At 34.9% G+C, this 21,193-nt stretch overlaps 1 protein-coding gene across 6 annotated transcripts in view; it reads right to left on the reverse strand.

Moving 5' to 3' along the window:
* Positions 1-1,296: 1,296 nt before the first annotated feature.
* The window catches only part of ERCC6L2 (ERCC excision repair 6 like 2), a 48,279-nt gene continuing 28,382 nt past the window's right edge, over positions 1,297-21,193 (reverse strand). For 3 of the 6 annotated variants that reach the window (XM_015849301.2, XM_015849298.3, XM_085528924.1), the window contains 7 exons: positions 20,824-20,923; positions 19,463-19,615; positions 17,850-17,930; positions 15,329-16,523; positions 14,405-14,559; positions 4,362-4,549; positions 1,297-2,487 (listed from right to left, as the gene is read on the reverse strand). In XM_015849301.2, coding sequence (XP_015704787.1) covers positions 1,518-2,487; positions 4,362-4,549; positions 14,405-14,559; positions 15,329-16,523; positions 17,850-17,930; positions 19,463-19,615; positions 20,824-20,923 — 2,842 coding nt within the window. In that variant the 3' untranslated portion in view covers positions 1,297-1,517. Of the gene's footprint in view, positions 2,488-4,361; positions 4,550-14,404; positions 14,560-15,328; positions 16,524-17,849; positions 17,931-18,253; positions 18,418-19,462; positions 19,616-20,823; positions 20,924-21,193 lie in introns of those variants that run through there. The other 3 variants (XM_015849299.3, XM_032441276.2, XM_015849303.3) reach the window with 3 other exon arrangements.

Below are 21,193 nucleotides of genomic sequence, written 5' to 3' on the forward strand. Positions count from 1 at the left end.
CAAGTATCACGCCGCAAGACATCTGATACTGGGAACATGCTTCCTTAGTTGTAAAGGGCCTTTTTTTATCCCCTTCTTCTACCAGGGAGGCATTCCTGGGCACTTACAGGCAGCACCTGTGGGCGTGCAGGTACTCTGGATGGTTATGCACAGAAAGCTGCTTATCCGTCATTTAGCAGCTGCTCAAGGTTGCTTATCTCTCCTGGCCCTTGACCTTCAAGTATGCAGAAAGAAGATATATTGGACTTGCCAAAACTTGTCTGAACTTGTCCATCTGCTGAATTTGTCCAACAGCAAGCTTCGAGTCAAAGGTGCAGTAATAGTCTCTTGCACACAACAAGAATTATAAATATATAACTGTATTACACATAACATGACTGACAAAACTTTTGACAATTGGAAGAAGCTGAATGGAAGCTAAAGTACATTTTTAGAGTAGTATTTAGTATCAACCGCAAAATGAATTCAATTGATTAACTTCCTCAAAAAGTTAATTCATTGCTCTTTAAGAGCACAAGCCAGAATTTAAAAAAGAAAAAAAAAAATCAGCCAGTGATGCAGTCTGATTTTAACTGCACATGCAATCAGATATCATATTTAAATATTTTATTTAAAATTTAAAATTTTTTTTCAGTATGCAATGCTCACAAAAGGAAACTTGGTTCATTTGTGCTGAGCAAGAAATTACAGCTTTCATTTTTGTCTCACTCATTTATTCTCATACCAAATGGTCACATGTGTGAAACAGAGACAACAGTGAGTATGAAGTACCGAATGTCACTAAGGTGTTCTTGAAATTCACTAGAAAACACACATTTTAAAATGGAAACATTCTTCCTTGCATAGAAAAACTATTAACACTAAAGAACTGTCCAGACCACACCTTCCAACAGTGACATAACAGAAGTCTATATAAATCAATTAGAGAGAGGAAGTGTCATGACAGATAAAATTTGATGTGCGCCATCGTTTAATATGATGGGTATTTCACACCAAGAGTGTCAGGTAACAAAATAAATAAATAAATAAATAGGTCATCCTTCACATTAACATGAAGAACTCACTGCCGAACAATACCAAGTAAATAAATAATTAAATAAATATTAGAAGCTCAACAGCTTTACAGTCAGACTAATCAAAATCATGTTAACATAGATTCTGACAGGATGTGTGAGGATAGAAAATGTAAGCAAAGGGAGAAAACTGCTCAGTACTACTACCAATGCCAGGAATATCATCAGGAATATTAAGATCTAGGATTATTATCATTGTTCAACAAAGCAAGTGCACTCAAAATATTTTAAAATAATTTAATCTTAATTTAGTTTGCCATAGCTTAGTAATAATATACAGTACAGGCAATGTAAAATGTAAATCAAGGTTATCATAAATAGGAATTCATCACTTTGCCTTCAAATTTATGGAGGTATCATGTTTTGTTGCATATTACTGAAGTTGTACATATTTTAATGTTCATTTAACTAAAACAATTCTAGCACAACTCATGTAGAAAACTATCATTTTACTATATTAAAAGATGTAGCAGAAGATGGTTCATCTGAACCATCTGAACTGTATCTTTTCCATAGAAAGTTTTCATTTTCTTTCCAAAGAGAATTTTCACACACCTGTGTCTTTCCTGTCAGTGGTGGATGAGGTGCTCTTTCACATAGGTCCTCTATAACTGTCATGTCTGTGAGCTTTCTAAGGCTCTCTTCATTTTGCTCATTCAGCATGTCCCAGAAATCTTTTGGTCTATCCTTTGATTTTTCTATTTGCTCCAAAGGGATTCTCTGCGGTGACTCTGTAGGTTTTTTCCCACCATTTCTGAAGAGAACATTGAGAATAGAGGTATCTCCAAGTAAGTCCACAAAAGACTTCTTGTCAGTCTTAGCTCTTTTCTCCCTGTTTTCTGACAGAGACGGTGATCTTTTTCTTGGCATTTCTGCTACTTCTGGGTCCTGCTGTCCTTCAGAGCTTTTTACAGACAGGACCTCAATTATTTCTGATTTACTGTTTAATGAACCAGATGCCACAAAATCCTTGAATGCCTGATTGTTACTCCTCTCAGTATGCTGAGTTGCAGCAGTAGGTGACTGTTTATATTTTGCATCAACACACATAGTATCTTGCAAGCATGAGTTATTGCGAAGTTGCTCTATTTCACAGCTTTGCTGATTCTGCAGTTTTGTAGTTCCACTTGGAAGAAATTCTTCATCTGATGAAGGTCCAGACTTGCATCTTCCAGAAATAACAACACATTTTCTTTTCCTTGATTTTCTTGCAGCTGCATCTTCTTCTTCATAGTTGTGTGCAACCTGTGCTGGTACATCCACTGGAAACAAGGACTCAATTTCTGGATGCTTTGAAACATAAAATTCCCTCAGCAACTTCCGCCGTGATTCTGATGTAGCTTTTGCAATATGTTCCGCAAGTTCTTTCATTGATCCCATTTTAAAGTGGGATACAATTTCCTCAAATTGTCTCCTGTAATGAATCAGAACGGAAAAATGCTTTATTCTGAAACCATAAAGTAGGTGCAAAAGAAGCTTTTAAACAATTAATTACACTGTTCTACTTCACATACCCCAAGAAGTAATCGCTGAAAGGTAACTTCTTTATTTAGGAACCATATTTGTTTTTATTAGTGAATAAATAATAATGTCCTTAGAAGAACTAATTCTGAAACCCAAGATCTCAAGTGATTTCCTGAGCTCATGCTCTGAAGACACATCAGCTTTCAGTGTAGGTTAGACTACATGCCAAAGAGCCAGAATTCAGAAGGTATTCATGTGCTGAAAGGATTTAGAAAAACAGTTGGATTTCTAGGGGGAGGGGAAGAGGGCAGTATAGCTATTAAAAACTTACTGAATAAGAGCTTGGTGAATACCATCAAAGGAGGCAGAAACTGTCTCTGCCATTCTTTCTAACTAACTAAGGAGTGCTAAGAAGCCTCTCTAACTAAAGATCACCCTAATCAAGCTCAATCATAGTCTAGGGTCAAGACACTTGGCTTGAAGGCTGAAGGTGTGCATTTGTGCGTCCTTGTCAGAGACAGGATATGAAATACTGCCTTTCCTCTAAAAGGGCTCCAGTAGGCTAAGGACAATGAGATGTAATTATCCTTAGCCCCAAATAATGCTCTAGTGACTGGCTCCCACTACCTCTTTAAGCACAACCACTAACCACTGTATGCAGTTTCCCAATCAATCTTTACAGCTACAGCAGACCAAGCTGAGGAATCCTGTCATCTTAATTCATCATACAGAGGACTTTAAAGTATTACAGTGTTTAACTGCAACCAGGTACTAACATCTGACTCAACATTTAAGCAAGAATGTGTTTAGGCTTCCTGCTAGATTTGACTAATAAAGTAAGTCTATTCATTGCCTTTGAAAATTGTATCTCAATAAACAACGATAACAATGATTACAGTTTTGAATATTTTTAGCCGGAAGAGTTAATCTCTGCCTACCTCTTACATGTTTAAAATTTTCAGTACCTAAATAAGTCTGACACTTTATCAGTAATGGTTTTGGTAGCTATAATCAGTTTGCTAACAGGAAGAAAGTTGAACAACATTATCTGGATATTGACTATCATGAAGTAATTTTCTTGTCAAAAAGACAATTGAAAAATATGTATAAGATCTCAATTCCACAGGTTAGTCTGTAGGACAGCAGTTTTTTCCTTTTTCCACATATTACCTGGTTGTTGTTCTTGAATTCAATATATGCACCAGAAATTAAACATTATTATTATTAATAGCAACTGCCTGGAGAAAAAGGAAAAGTGAGGAGATAGAAATACTCTTATTTTTCCGGGGGATATTATTAAATCATATTAACTTGTTAAACAAGTATCAAAACCATTAAGTTCCACATTAACAAAAACATAGAAAATGTCTAATTTTTTTACAGTCTTTCAATGAAAGTGATGAAATCTAGACAAAACCAGTAAGCTGTCAGAGTCGGCTACTATAAAAATGTGTTGTTTTTGTACAGTTTAAGCATTAGTTTGTTGTATTGCATGGTGCATATACCATGAATACTGTGGTGATGACATCTGTACAGTGATGTAATGTGTGACAGATCAAACCAACAATTATTAAATTGATTTGTGGTAATTATTATTAAATTCATTTTGGTAGTCAATTATGCTACTTTCAGTAAAGTAAGAGTGGAAGTTCCCCATTTGTTCTGTTCTTGCCACAAAAAAACCAAAAAAACCCCCAAACAAACAAAAAACAAACAAACAAACAAAAAAAAAACCATCAGAATTCCCTGGGGAGAGCTGAAACAAAGAGAACATAAATTTTTCAAGCTTAGAATTTTACTTTCTTCTCACCAAAAAAGTCTCACCTGCGGATTTCTTTGGGCGTCTTTCCAATCAAGAAGGTGACCGAACCCACCCTATGTACTTTAGTGATTCTCTGGATCACTGGATGCAAAAGGTACAAGTTATAGCAGTTACTGTTCACCATAATTCCATGCTCTCTATTCATAATGTTCTTCCCCGCTATCACTTCTTCTGGCTTTTCTTTAGTTTTCTAAAACAAGAAATACAAATTGTCAAAACAGCTGTGTCTGATAGGATGATATTTTGTCTTCACGTGGACTTTACAGTTTGTGCTCTAAGACTGGGATTCAAAGATCCACTGAAAGCTCCCTATTATGCCACATGCTTCCTTGGGACAGTGAAGGGAAGTCTTAGTTCCCCAAGAGCAAAGAGGGATATTTTTCCAAATATGCTATGAAAGATCATTACATTCTCTAAAGCATTAACAAGTGCTATAAAAATACTTATTCTCAGAACCTCGAAATACTATTGCAAAATAGAAAGGAAGAGCATCTCTGTAAGTTGCACTCCAAGTAGATACATAGTATTTTCATGGATTTATTTAGTAAAACTGGTCAATTATTTCGATTCACCGCTTTGTGCTTACTAGTGTGTTTCACAATTTCTGCACAGTATATAATCATAAATAATTTTAGTAATTTAACACTCAAAGAAAAACTATAACCCACAACACTACCAAATGAATATCACTAACAATATAAGGTGCACTATTATGTGTAAATAAATCACTATGGATAAATAACTATAGTTATCAAAGTTAAGGTAAGAACATTTTTGTTAATATCAAAACCTCTAACAAAAATAATCAAAGTTGTAAAGATACCTTGGAAAGCAGTACTACACTTACTTGAAGATGAAGAAGAATCAACTACACACTGACTAGAATACAGATAAGATTAAAACATTTTGTAGCCGTTGTGATGATTCTTAAATGGAGAAAGTTCTAATTGTAATGGTCATCAAGAGAATTCAACAAGTCTGTGTTACATACTGATGCATGACACACTGACAGACAACTCAGAAACTCTTAAATCCTTGTAATTTTTTTTTTCTCCAATAAGTCAAGAAAAAAAACAGAACTGCTTAGCGATATCCTCTGTCCCCCTACAGATACTGTCCAAAAGATGAAAAAACAGGGTTCACACCTTGACACCTGCAGTTCAAAATTTTTGGGTTTTTTTTGGTTTTGTTTTTGTTGTTGTTTTTTTTTTTTTGCATCTACAATGTTTCTTTCCAATGTGCTCCTATTTGATCCACATCTATTTCCTTTAATTCCACAGGCTGTTCAAAACATTCTTCTGCTTTAGGGTCTCATAGCTGTTCACAATACCTTACTTTGGCAAATAACCTCATACTAGCATAGAGAAAAATGTCAAAACTAAGGGACCTACAGGCATAAATTTTCTCTGTTTAAGCTACATGAGCTACTCCAAACATCACAATTTAACTGCATTATTAAATTATAGTAAACAAAACTGAAACCAAGTTTACAATTAAGACCAAAAAAACTCCTGATCTTCCAGCGATGCTCTGATAATAAAAACAAAATTAACGCTGAAATAGCAGATATCATCTATAGCATACATTCTAGAGTTACCTCATTAATTCTGCATGCTATATGAACTATTAACTTAAGATACATACATATACATATATATATATATATATGCGTGGATAATATTGAACAAAGCAATGTGAGCATTAAAATATATTTTGATAGAATTTTTTTATAAAAAGTATTTCTAGCATTCAGACTTCAGTGTAATAAGATCTAGTGTACTTGTCACTCTTTCAGGAAATCAGGATTGTATCATTTTATTGTAGAATGCTATCCTAATCACGTCAGTGTCTGTCTTAAAACTATTTAAAATCCCCCAAAAAGTACATTTATCAGCCGCTTCTTAAACAGGACCAAAGTATATAAGGCAGCAATATATTTGTTTATACATCTTTTCAAGCACAGAAATTAAAAAGTGTTTTGAGGAAAAAAAGTTTTGTTAAAACGGTATTAGTCATAAAATCAGTTATCTTTGTAAAGAATCAAAAATACTGTCAAAAATCCTGATAATTACAAATAACTTCACAAATAACATATTCAGCTCTGGAGGTACAAAACTTTAGTGACCAGCATTGCCAAACCTGAAAAAAACAGCAGCAAAATTTCACTGTACACACACTATTCCTCTTCTTCTACCCAAATTAGCTGATCAGAGATTTTTCATGAAGGTAGAAAAGAATAAATTACCTGGTACAAGTTAACAAAAGTTGCAATAGCTAATGCTAGTGGCTCCTATATTTTCACTTTATCTTTTTGAAAATGAAAAAAGCTCTCTGAAACAAAAGACAATTACCATACAACAATGCTGAGTGACATGACAGGCTTGGGCGGAGTGGCTGGAAGACTGCGTAGAGGAAATGGACCTGGGTGTACTGATTGATGCACAGTTGAACATGAGCCGACAGTGTGCCCAGGTGGCTAAGAAGGCCAATGGCATCCTGGCTTGCATCAGAAACAGTGTTACTAGCAGGAACAGGGAGGTTATTGTCCCCCTGTACTTGGCATTGGTGAGGCCGCACCTCAAGTACTGTGTCCAGTTTTGGGCCCCTCACGGCAAGAAAGACATTGAGGCCATGGAACATGTTCAAAGGAGGGCAACAAAGCTGGTGAGGGGTCTGGAGCACAGGCCTTATGAGGAGAGGCTGAAGGAGCTGGGAATGTTCAGTCTGGAGAAGAGGAGGCTCAGGGAAGACCTTATTGCTCTATATAACTTCCTGAAGGGAGGATGTAGTGAGCTGGGAGTCTCTTCTCTTGTGTTATTAGTGACAGGACCGGAGGCATTGGTTTCAAGCTACAGCAGGGGAGATTCAACCTGGACATTAGGAAGTATTACTTGTCAGAAAGGGTGGTCACAGACTGCCCAGGGAGGTGGTAGAGTCACTGACCCTGGGGGTGTTCAAGGAAAGACTGGATGTTGTATTAAGGGACATGGTTTAGTGGGAGCTATTGGTAATAGGTGAACAGTTGGACTGGATGATCTTTTAGGTATTTTCCAATCTTGGTGATTCTGTGATTCGATAATTCTACTTAAAATAGCACACAGGCTGAAATACAAATTATTCTGTTGAACTTGAAAATATTTTTAAGGTTTTAATTTATTATTTAAATAATTTAAATACAGCCCCAAACTACTGACTTTTTATTTTTAATTTTAATTTTTAAACAGATAACTGAAATGTCTCAATGGCATCTTAAAGCTCCAATCTGAAGTTTGTTATTCTGAATGATATACGGCTAAGGTTCTAAGTACAGTTTAGATGAAAATGTTTCATTTCTTTTTCCTAGCGCTGTTGTTTAAAAAAATGAAAACTTCAGTCAAAACTTCCAGCACACCAATATTTTGCTTTCTTTTGAATATGACATCATGTGTTACTCATTTACTCTGCACTGATTCTTTCTACTCAGAAACCGCTTTTTTTCCTGTTCCCCTTTCAATGTCTGCCTTCTAACTCATCAACTGAAACCTATTTTATGATGAAACAATTATCACTGAAATAACATTCATAAAGTTAGTTTTATCCCACTTTCGAATTACTTAGCCAAAATATTCTGCCAGCACAGAAAGCAGGGCATACTCTTTTATGTTTACCAGAGTACGGAAAGATGAGTGTTTAGCTATACCTGCTGATATCAGAGTAATTTGTAGTAAGTTTCCCTTGCTTGTCATGGTCACCTTTTTTAGTCACCTAAATGTAGAGTAAGGACTCAGTGAACTCTATATTTTGCTTGCTAGTGGAAATTAGACTACTACACCAGTTGAGGATGGATTGTTCTCTCTCTGTTCCAAATCACACTGTTTCTTCTTCTTTAAACACTTAACTGCAAAAATTTCTCACGGTAGCAGTTTCATTTAATTTACTGACTTATAAACAAAGCAAACAACTATAAATCTTATCACCTTATTTTGCACTGAACACCTTACTGCAAATTAACTTACTTGTTACTCTTGAGATGAAATGAGATAGCCTGTCTCAGAATTCAAAACTAAGTCAACCATTTATTCCAGCAGAAATCTGTGGACTTGTAGCTACCTTCCTTTGTATTCCTACTCCTTCATTAAAAAGCACCAAATCAAGTACTCAGGCAAACACACCATGCAGATAATGCAATGACATGCCTCACAAAATATGAGATAGGAATGCATCCTATTTAAAAATACCAGCTGAAAACCATACTGAAACAGTTAATTCCATTGTAAACTGAAACAGTAATGTCAATAAGGCAGCATTACAGGTCAGCCATTTGGGAACAATTATTTTAAAGCCAAATAGACTTCCCTATCCCAGAAAAGCAAGGATAAGGGAATGTTATCTCCCAAAAGCCTACTCATTGTAAATAATCATCTAAACATGTTGAATCTGAAAGCGGCAGAACCAAACTGGAATCAGAGTTACTATAGCTGCTACAAAGTCTTTATTTAAACAAACTACAAAATGTCAGTGTAATACAGATATGATTAAGAGGACTTCTTAATAACACAACTTTTGCATTTACAGCATTCTCAACAGCACTGCACACTGGAAATACAAAGAGCATGTTTTTTTCTTAGACTGACAGCATGCTTAGTTCTCTCATTTACACCACATTGCAATAACATAAAGAAGGGTTTACCATTAATCCAGGTTTTACTACAAAGCATCTCTGTCAAACACCAGCAAGACTGCCAAACGTCTGTCATCCAACTCAGAGGATTAAGTTTTTTTATAGTGAGATTCTTGTACCAATTTACAAAGATACAGATATTGTTTCTTAGAGCTAGTCACAGTCTATATTTTGGCCTGAATTCATGCCACAGAGGTTGAATATGACAGCTGGCAGGAAGCAGAAAGGAGAATACTTGCTCTCCCTTTCCAGTCACCACATTACTGTTGCCACAGTGACTAATCCTCAATTGAATGGCTGTCTTTGTACATTTCTTTTCAGTAAAAACTAAGTGAACTTAAATTGATAATATGCATTTGACTAAAATAAAAGACTCCACACATTCAATAGGTACAGTAAAAGTTCTATGTGACTAACAGTTTTTCACATACTAGAGATTGCAAGTTAGCTCCAATGAAGGACATAATCAATTTTTCAACCTATTCAGTATACCAAGTTCATATTTTTGACTTCTTAATAAAATGACCAAGCCTTCTGTAAAGTCTTCCCCATAGTCCAACCCTCTCCATGTCTGCCAGATTCCTACTGAAGAAATAATTCATAAGTTCTGTTTTACAGGAAGTAAAGGATGTCTACTTCAGACTTCTGTACCTCCGTAAAATATTTACCATAGGTTGTTTTTGCCACTTAACAGGAAAAATATATGGTAAATTAAGGAAGGCAGTCATTTAATTCTGAATAGACAAGATACATTATAAGAAAACATTTAATCTTGGTCCTCAGAGGCTACTACTTAATGTATTTAAGAAAAAGCTTCTAAAAAACAGTGCAAGTTACCTAAAAGGCAAAGCAACAAGTTCCTATGCTACATGCAGCTTTGTTGCCTGGAACCCACTAGGGAAAAAACAATCTAGAAATACCTAAAAGATGATTAAGAACTTTGAGAAGATAAAACTTTCATTTTCTTCCACAAAATTAATAATGTCAAAAGAATCATTAAGAAAACACCATGTGAATGACTTTTCAGGCCTTTTGTTGTTATTATTTTTCCGAAGACTAAAGTAACATTACATCTACTCTAAAAATTATGTTGTAGCTTTAAAAGAACATGAAGTCTGGTCAACAGGTTACATTCCCATTTTTTATTTTACAAGTTTTTGTTTCCAATATCTTTCTTCAGTACCTTGTAGTTATCTAAGATAGATGAATACCAAGTATTTTCTCAATAGATGAAACAACACAGAAACTCTCTCACTCATTTGATAAGAGAGTTTCCAACCAAGTCTATTTGCACAGACTTGTAAATAGACTTGAACTGAAACTGAAATGCAGAACAAAAATGACTGAGTGTCATTCAATTGGCCTAAAAGTTTCACAGAAAATGGAAAGGAAAACCAGGTTGCTTGCTCTAGTATATCTAATATAACTTTCATCCTTTACATTTCTACAGAAGATCACTTATTACAAATAATCTTCTGTGAAATAGCAGATTAAATGTCTTCTGTGCTTAACTGAATAAGGAAGGAACAAAGACCATCTTGCAGTAATATTCACTGGAATATCTGTCACTAAATTATAGGCATTTTCTACTTTCAGGTGCTTAGAACACTGAAGCCTGATGTGATACTCTGTGCCCGATGGTACCAGACAGGTGACTCTCATTTCTGTCTTCCGTTTAGGACTACGAACTGCAACCCAAGAGGGAAGCCTGAATGATGAGAGTCACTTAGGTTCTGAGATGTACAACGTATTTTCAGAATTACAGAGGATAGATTTAGTGGAAATTACTTTAAATGCACTGTTATACTCAAATACGATTATGTTTCTCCAGAATTTTTTCAGCCATTTATCTTCGCAGAACAAAAATCCTTGATTTTGTCTACAATATTGAGGCTCTTTAGCACCTCTGTTAAACAGACATCTGTTCACTGATGCTCCTGCCCTTTCCACGTGAACAGCATTATGAGTTTAGGGGCAATTATCATACAACAGCAAGTTCCAATCTTCAGTCCCTTTTTCTCAAAATCTTAGTCATTGGCTGGTGAGCACTTGTGTTGTGCACCACATAATTATAATTATCATTAGTAATTATCATTACTATTATTTTTTTCTTCTTTCTCTGTCTTAGTAAATAGTTCTGTTTCAACTTACGAGTTCTACTTTTTTTTTTTCTTTCTTTCTTTTTTTTTTTTTTCCCCAAATGGCTTTGTGGTGCTTAGCTGCCTGTAAGTTTAAACCACAACATAAACTTCAAGCTGTATCTCAGCAGAGCTTTGCAACATGAAGCACAAAAGAAATAGGAAAGTAAGAATATTAGCAGGAACAGTTCTTTGTAAAAAAGAAACAAGACTTAATTCCCCTACACCATAGAGTTACAAAACAAAAGCAGGTTAACCAATTATGTTTCATCACTTCAGAGAAAAGGCTGCTGAGATATATGAACCCTAGCACAAGCAACATTAAGGACAGACTGACAACTGGACAGAAAACATGTTCAGCTGAAACCTCAACTTTAAAACTTGAGCCCACTGTTCAGCTCTAACACAAATCTTCTGAAGTCAAGGAAAGAAACTATCATCTAGGCAGATATTTTTTTCTGTCGTAAATTTCAAATCTTAAAATTCTTATGATCTTTTTAAATCCAAGCTTATTTTTAAATTAGCTACCCACGTTCTTAAGTAGGATTATCTACATATCTGCAAAGCCTTCATTTGACAGACAAAAACTCCCTTTCCTTCCCTTCTACCTTGGCTTCTTGGGAACTTCTCATGTAACTACTCTCCCTTTGAAAGAGGAGTCCTCTCATTTGCTGCAATTTGTAGGAAACTTAAGTTCCTATTTTAGTGTTCATGCTTCAGTGATAATGTGAATCTACTTTTATATACTGCAGGTAGAAAACAAGATTGCTTTTTTTAAATTTGGTTTCCAGCATCATAATTTTTCTGTAATTATTCACCTAACTTCCACAATTTTGTTTGAGTTCCTTAGTTTCAATGGTTAAGACTTGTTTTCAAGATTTGCAGGTAAAACAGTATTTCCAAACATATAACACATCCACATCAATGGAATATTCCACTGGTTTTTAGTGTTGCATCTCTTTCCCAGAGATCATTACATGAAAAAATGTAATTAGAGACAGAAACATCTCATTACAGATTGTAGTACAAAGCAGGAAGATAAAGTTGGCATGAACAACATGCACAGCACAAAGGATATTTTACTGTTGTCCAAAAGAGGCTTATCTATGAAATAAAAATATCCTTTTGCAAACACTCCTACTTACAAAATAGACAATTTTATTATGTATGCTCAAAATCAAATAAATACTATTAAAGCATCACTCACATACTATCAAACAGAGTTTCAATACACTAAAAAATTATTTAAGAATGTGCTAATTCAAATGGCTACATAACCATTTTAGACACACTGTTAGAATAATGATGCTACAAAGCAAAATCAGTAAGAAATTTCAGCTGAATAATTCTTTTAAGAACTATCAGGTAACAGTTAACATTCCAGTGTTTTATACTATAGTTACTTCCCTAAGATAGTGACATAATATTAAAGTGTAATTGTTTAAAATTCCACGTAATAACATTTTAATCTGTAAAGTTTAATTTTTAAAAAGAATCCTACTTGAAATCAGCACTCTCTTAAGGACAAAACTATTAGTTACTCAGACATGTTTCTCATTGGCTTAAGGTCAAACAAGTGAAAAGCTATGAGGAAAAAAGTGATGGCTGAAAGAGCAGAAATGATGTGTCTCTCAGAGGAATGTTTTTCAGAGAACACCTTTTGAAATTAAAATAATGAAGAAAGGAAAATATTAGCAGTAGCATTCTAGGTCGGTAGTTCTTCAAATACTTCTATGAGTCTGTAATGGCTTTTTTTCAAAACACAGAAAAAGAAATTCCAAAATCCACATTTAAGAAAAGCTAGCAACTTAGGGAATATTCCTAGATTAATGCCTTTATGTCAAAGTAAGAAAAGGAAATGAAATCAAGAGGCAAACTTTTCCATAATTACTGATGTTTTTGTTTTTGTTTTTTCCTGCCTACTTTGTTCTCCAACAGAATTGCTGTTACTGTCGCTTCCAAAATGCCTTAAACTGACTAACAAGTCAATCAAAATAAGTTAATTTGCAATACCTGTAAGTCATACAAACTTCAATAATAGAATCTAAGTTACACAAACAACATGGCTGAATTCCCACAAAACAGTTTTGGAGATATACAGATCAACAGACCCTTGCACAAAGTAGTCCCTTAAAAGTATTGATTTATTTATACTGAATTTTATTTATGTTGCTAGCCACTGCCATTAAGTAAGCATCTTTCTACAGCATTTCTGAGTATTTTTTACCCGCTTTTCTGTTAAGAAGGGACATTCTAATGCAAATGTGCTGGAACTGAAGAGGCTTCACTTTTGTTGGCTGGTCTGGTCTGATCTTCCCAGTGTAAAAATCCCTGCTAATGGCTCAACTAATTACAATACATCAGTAACATTCAAAGAAATGTTCACTGCAGATGATCAATACTCCAAATGACTAAGTCTACAATTTCTATGGTGATTGTCGGAATGTTCATAAAGACTGAACTGCATATCCATTACTTGTACATAGATCTGTGGTTTAACTTGTGAATCAGTCTAGAAAACTGCAAATATTTATCAGAAAGCAAACAACATCAAAGATAATTACAGTAAATTAAAACCACAATATAATAAGAACAAAATCGTACTAACTATACCTCAATTTATTCCAGATTTTATGTATTCCACATGTAATTAAACAAGATGCGTGACCATGAAAACCACAAAATTTATATTTTGTTGCAAGAGAGTACTCCCCCTGACCTTTAGTTTTATGTTTCAAACAGTAAGGACAGACTACAATGACCATTAATTTAACACATTATAGCAACCATGTTTCCAACCTAAAAAAAAAAAATAAAAGCTTCAACCTGACTTACATTCAACTTTTACGCCATAGAGATTCGCACAAGTGTTGAAAGTGGAATTTTTGTCTACTAGGTCCAGGTGAAAGTGAAGATTTTAAAGTTTCAAATCACACCAAGATGGTACAGAATCTGATTACAAGTTAGTATTTGTCTTCACTCCTACCATTACTCTCACAAAAATCAATCAGAGGGTGTTATGCTGCACAACCCCCATTCTTTCAGAGCTGACCAATGTGAAAAACAAAACAAAACAAAACCTACAAATGTAATTTATTGGACCACTATTTGAGCCTCCTCCTCCCAAGCCCAGCGACAATGAGCATTCATGGTGGCCATTAATGGAAAAACAAGTATGTTAGAACTTCTTACAATGAAAGATTCAGATAAATACAGAATAGAAATGTTTCCAAATACTTATCTTTACCTTGGCACTACAGACTGCTATATTAGCAGGGAGCTGGGAAAACTGCTTCAATTCAAATACGTCTCGCATGGCCCACCAGCTCAAGTGATTCTCAGCCTTGCTTGATCCAACCACATTCTGATTTGAGTGCATATATGCCACTTCTTGAACCCCATCTGATACAACAAAAGCAAAAGATCAAAGATTTGGGTTATTCCAAAACTTTCAAGACACGCAGTTAACTCAAGAAAGATACTGCAATTAATTTAATCAACAGTTACGTTTTATTTGAAACTTGTAACTTGTGTTACAATTTCATTCAACACTAGGTCTCTCAGCTCTATTAAATTAAGAACAATTGTTAGCTTTATCCAGATAGTTCAGTGCTGCTGCTGTCATTTCATTATGGGGCTTTTTCAAATAGAGAAAGGATATATTTCAAGCATCTATTATTTAACGGCAGCAATATCTGTGTTTGAAGATAAATCACAAATCAAACATAAATCTTCCACATGGTTTTTCAAACTCTAAGTCATATATATAAATTTAGGAAAATAAGAAATTCATACCATCCCAGTCCAGACTTTTCAGGTTTTACAGTTTAAGTATTTAAATCTGTGAATTCCTAATCAACCTCTCAACTTCACATCTTTTAAAAGATATGTAAACATTCAAAAAAATATTACAGAGAAGCCCAGTTCCTTGGAAGACAGAACAGTTAGGCTAACAGGTAAAAAGAGCAATAGAGACATATTTAATAAGTTAACAGAGCATTTATTAATGCATTTTAACAAAATAATATATAAAAGGAAGAACTTAAATCTGCAGCAGAGACATGACTATTTAAAATTAAAAAATAAAACAACCAAAAAAAAAAAAAAAAAGAAGAAAAAAGAAAAAACCACCAAAAAAAACCCAAACAAAGGAAGTTACACGACTAATTACCTAAATATCTGTCCATTGATCCCACATTTTGATTCTGACGGTCACACTGAGCTCTATCAGTAGAACTTCTATGCACAGCATAATCATTAGCTTTCATCTGTGCAACAGAGTACATCCTATCCTGAACAGGATGGAGCATTTTAGATATGAACTGACCTCTGCATCTCTGTCTTTTACACTTACACCTTTTTTCTTGGGTATGAATCTTTTCAACCTGTAAGTTATCTTCAGAGGATGAAAATTCATCTATATTACGAGCATCACTTTCTTTTTCTTTTCTCCAAGTCTTCTTCCTTTGAGGCGGAGATTTTGAGAATTTGCCTAGTGCACTATGTGTATGCCTTCGTTTCCCTTTCACGGAGTTGAATGTTCTTAACTTTTCTGATTCAGAATGACAAGGAATTTCAATATCATCAGACTCATCACTTACACTGCTTGCACCTTTCAAGCCTCTTGCACTGTTTTTCATGTTTTTAAAAAACACAATTTTGCTGAAATTTGATTCAGCTCTAGGCAATTTGGATTCCATACATTCTTCCTTAAGTACAAACTTATTTATTTCTTTTAGTGACTCTTCAAAATTTTCAGATGCTGATGTCTGACATTCAGTTTTTTTAGTATGCAGTATTTGGTCATTTGCTGGAAACTGGGTAGGAAAGACGACATCATAGTTTTCTTCAGAACTGCTTTCAGTTTCCATTACTACATCACTTTGCCTTGAAATGCTTAGATCTTCATTTTCTCTGTCCACTTCTTCAGAATCTGATAAAACAAGACAATCTGCACTATGCATGTCTTGTGTATCAGTTCCACTTGGTGAGTAAGCAGCTCTCTTGTGCTTCAAAATGCGCACATAGTTTTCACATTTCTGAACATCATTTCTCTTGCTGCTGATACATGTTCTTATAGTCTGACCATCAGAACCTGAACGATGAAAGTCATTATTACCACTTTTTTTGGTAGCTTCAATTTCTCTCTGCAACAAGTTAGAGAATCCACATTGCACTAAGGAAAGCTGTCTCTTTCCTTTCATTACATTATATGTGCTGCAAGGCTTCTTCCTATCACTTTCCTTCATGGATGATTCCAGAATATCATCATCACTAAAATAATCACGAAAATCAGTTTCTTCTCTTTCTAACTGTGCCTTATGGCTTGAAGGACCTCTCGCTCCTCCACAGTCTGGCTGTTCACACTGGAAAAAAAAAAACCACACACACACACACAAAAAACACTCATTTTTCACACCAGGTAGATAGTGGAAAGTTTAGCAGATCAAACTCTTACTAGAACAATAATGAACATAACAATAAAAAACTATGTTTTTACACTAGGTACGCTACTGACTGCTTAAACAACCTTCATTTTCCCAATTCACACCAGTATTTTTTTTATTTTTTTTTCCCCAAAAAGTTTGAAGACTAACTTCACGTTAATACTGTGCAAAGGCATTCATTAAAAAAAAAAAATCCCAGAGCACAATGGTAAACCTCTTTATATATGGTTGCTAATATTTTAGGAGAGTTCTAAGTACTTAAGACTCTGCTCTAAAATTACTCGGGGCACACTGTAATTTAACAGTTACCTCGAGGTAACCTTAAAACACTGAAAATACAGCTCCAACACTGAGTTCTGAAAACCGAAATACCAAATTTCTGCCTATGCAGAGAAGTTTTACAAATTAAAATAAAAATAACCTTGCTTAAGAGGAAATATTTAACATACACTAAAAAAGTTTATGTTTGTTACCAAGACTACTTCAAAGTCATGACCACACAGCAGCTGCATTCCCCCCTGTATAGTCAACAAAAATAGAGAGTGGTGTGGTCTATAGCAGGAAGGATTTCAATGTGACATTGCAAAAGGATAACTGGAAATAAACATAAAATGCCCATTGCTGTTGCAGGCTCACAAGAAAACTCAAAGAGGAGTGAGTGATCTCCAGAAAGAGATCGTTCCCCAGTGGCAGTCAGCCCTTAAACGGGGTCTAGGAGAGGTGGAGCCAGGCTCCACCCCTTCCAGTCACACAGGAGAATTGCCTTGCCTCAGGCAGTCAATCAGAGGCTCAGGCCCTGATTCAACAGTTCCCACACACCCCCCTTTATAAAGTAACCAAAAATCTTCCAAAACAGTAGGAGAGAGATTCTCAAGTGACTTCTTGGTCAAAAGCCTGCTACACTGTATCAGGTTTTGAGACACTACTGAGCTATTACTCAGTCAATAATGTTGCTCTGCAATAGAATATTAGTGAAATCTTCATTAAGAATAATGATACCCAAGTATTGTGAAGTTCTCAGAATACTGTAATGACAGATGTTAATACACAATTCTAAACACAGAAAAGTGGGACATTACTTAATGCTTTACAGTAATTAAAACAAAAGGTAGGCAGACAATAAAACATGGCAGCTGCAGTCTTAGACAAAAGCATTACTAGCCTAACAATATACTATAAGTATCTGCCACTGTTAGACTACATAGACTTTTATGCTCTGCTCTGTATCCCACAAAAATATCTCACATTTTCTGAACTGCTCTGAGGAGGTTCTTCTTTTAGCCAAGTATTCACTGTCATGATTCCAGCTTCTACTTGTCCTTCCCTCTAAAAGAATAAAAAAATACATAACTAAAACAGTACCTGTTCAAGATAATGATGGCAAGCTAAACAAAAAATAAATATATGTAATTTTTACTACAGAGGTATAAGTATCAAAATACAATCACCAAACCTCAGGAAAGGTTTGTGCATTCTGACAATAAATTTTCTGCTGTTTTAGCCCAACCCATAACCTGTAGAACTTACATACTGCATAAGTTGCATCTTATGTATACACTGTTTTTACACTTTTTTTCCACAGAAGAACATCTGCCACTATGTTCATACTAGATGCCATATCTTAATTAATATTTTACTTAGATAATTTTTGAGCTAAATATCCCCAAATCACATTTTCATGTCTTCATATTACTCTTCTGGCTTGTACAGTATTTTTGTACTGCTACTGCACATTATTCATACCCTAGCTTCTCTTCAGCCTCTTCATATGTACGTAATTCTGAAAGTAATGCCTCATTTATTTCCATGGAAGCTATAATAAAAAACACAATATTACAATCTGATAGAGCAGCAAATTCTCATCTACAAAACCCTATTTTTCAACATAGGCATCACTATTAGCTACGCATTTTTGCCAACAATGAGCAGAAGTCTGCATGCTATGCTTGCAAAAATCTGCACCAGCAGAGGCTGCTGTTGTTACCACTGCTGAAATGCACCACCCAGCACCTCACTGTGCTGGCATGTTTGGTCTCCAGAAACATTCAGCAAGTGTCAGTGAAGGTCAATGGACACCATTTATTCCCCACAGAGGAATTCAGTTACACAACTTTGCTCCATTTCCATGTCAGACATCACCTTTCTGCCAGATTTCCCCTTTGCTGCAATCTGTCACATGACAAAAAAATATAATAGACTATCGATAGGAAGGATCAACTTCTACTGCCACAACAACATTCATCTCTGATATTGCAAGCTAACAAAGTAACACAGGACGCATTACTTTCAGAGCAACCTTGTAATATAGGCAACTGAAAAATACAAGGGGAAGGATAGAAAAAAAGGCTAGAATAAAACTTCAAGAAGTTTGCTGCAACAAAGATGCAGAATAGACAGAAGAATATATAATACAAATACTTAAACTGAATTTGCGCTATATGTAATAGAACTGGGACAACATTCTTTTTAAAACATAGAGGCTCAGTTGTACATCTCCTTCCTGTATTTTTTCCTTTAAAATAAAGCCTTGTAAAATATATTTTATTAAGCAGTCAGTCTTCACTTAAATATAACAATATTTTACAATGGGAATTGTAGCTTAAAAGGCCAGTTTAAGCTACTGATGAATAACTTATCCATGCATGAAGTTTTTATTGTTTGTTTCATACAGGTAAGTTTTTCCTGCATAAATCAGAGAGAAATTAGGAGGTCTATTTCATGTAAGGCACTACACAGACAATTACTGTTTAAGTTTCACCATTCTGCTTTATAAAGCGCTTCCATTCAAAATTACAACAAAGTACTTTAAATGGAAATATAAAACAAACATTGAAAAGCAAAAGTGAAAGACTTCACACCTCCAGGATGTCTTTAGTAAGACAAGATCCATGAGTCCTAAGTTTGAAAAGGTTATGGATCCCAAAAAGCTCTCCTTGATGCTCCTTTGATCCTTGCACTGCCTCAAAATATCGCTTAGCATTTTCACTTCCAACCACTGCACAGTGAAGTTGCTAAAACAGAGCAACACAAAAGATCTGAGAAGAGTTTATTCCAATAATACATCAGAATTTCCTGGCATTCATGTTATATACAAATCCTCAGTTGGAGAAGGTGGAAATTCCTAAGAAAGGATATTTTGTTTTAATTTCCCTGGTAGATGTTGATACAATAGACTGTGGTATAGTATGAACATGCTTGGTTTTATAGTATAAGAGTAACAAAGATATCTTTAGAGTCTTTACCTCACTTTTATCTTACATCAGGAATCTACTACAGAAACTACTAACAAATCTCTGTATCATGACTACTTATCTTTCCTCAATACTAAATTCTCACTTTTTCTCCATAGTCACAGAATCACAGAATAGCCCAGGTTGGAAGAGACCTTGAGGATCATGAATCTCCAACAACTCTGCCACCAACCTCCACATTTAATGCGAGACCAGGCTGCCCAGAGCCCCATCCAACCTGGCCTTGAACACCACCTCCAGGGACAGGACATCCACAACCTCTCTGGGCAGCCTGTGCCTTACCACTTTCAGAGTACGGAACTAGTCATTGGCATTGTATGCTTACTTAGTAAACACTAAATAAAGCCACAAGATTATTTCTATTGATCCCTGAATACTTTAATTATCATATACTTTTCCAAACTGGCTTGAACACAAGATAATAAAAATCTTCCACATGAAACAAAAAAAGAGGTAAGTAAATAGTTTGTCAAGTAGAACTCAAGCACTTAAGTCACACAGGTTTTCCTTCATTCCAATAAATGCAGATTTTCATAACCAGTATTCCTGACTTTAAGAAAAAGAATTACTGAACTGTGGTTTTATGGATACCAGACCTGCAACGCTTTTTGTAACTGTCTCTGTGCAGTTGGTAGTTCTTGAGTTCAAGTAGCTTCCAGCTCTAGTACAGCACAGGCATTTTCACAAACAGTGCATCTCCTATATTATGTAGGCTAGTAACTACACTAATTATATGTTAACTTCAGCTAGGCACAGTTTACATCTGTCCTGAATTACACAAGGTATTTACAGAAGTCAAATATATATATATAATTTATTTGAATTTCTATATATTAAATTTCAATTTTATTGCAATTTAACTTTCAGCCATATGCAGGTTGGTCAAACAACCAAATGCCACTAATAAAAACTGAAACAGATTAAAAGAAACCCCAAACCTCCTGATTTGAATAGTTTCTGAACTTCACCTGCTTATAAACTTGTCGTAAGTACATCATCTCCTCCACAGTTCCCAAGGATATCAGTCTAAACACTTTAACATCTTTGCATTGGCCAATCCTGTAAGCTCTGCAGAAAAAGTGGATTATTTTAAAAAAAAAGTGGATTATTAAAAAATACTGTTTTTTTTTTTTAATCAGTAAAGAACAATGAGAACTTTTATGGCAGTAAAATAAAGATCACCAATCAACAAAACAGGAATACTTTAAATTATTTATGATTAAAAAAATAATTCAACATGCTCTTTTTTCTTTTACTCAACATTTTCCCAATATTTCATTTTCTTTTCCTTTTTCCTTAGTTTTCTGTTTTTCTTCTCAGGTCTATCTAGTTGCAAAG

Source organism: Coturnix japonica, chromosome Z (genome assembly GCF_054131305.1).
Source record: "Coturnix japonica strain WE chromosome Z, WE-NBRP24, whole genome shotgun sequence".
Lineage (NCBI taxonomy): Eukaryota > Metazoa > Chordata > Aves > Galliformes > Phasianidae > Coturnix > Coturnix japonica.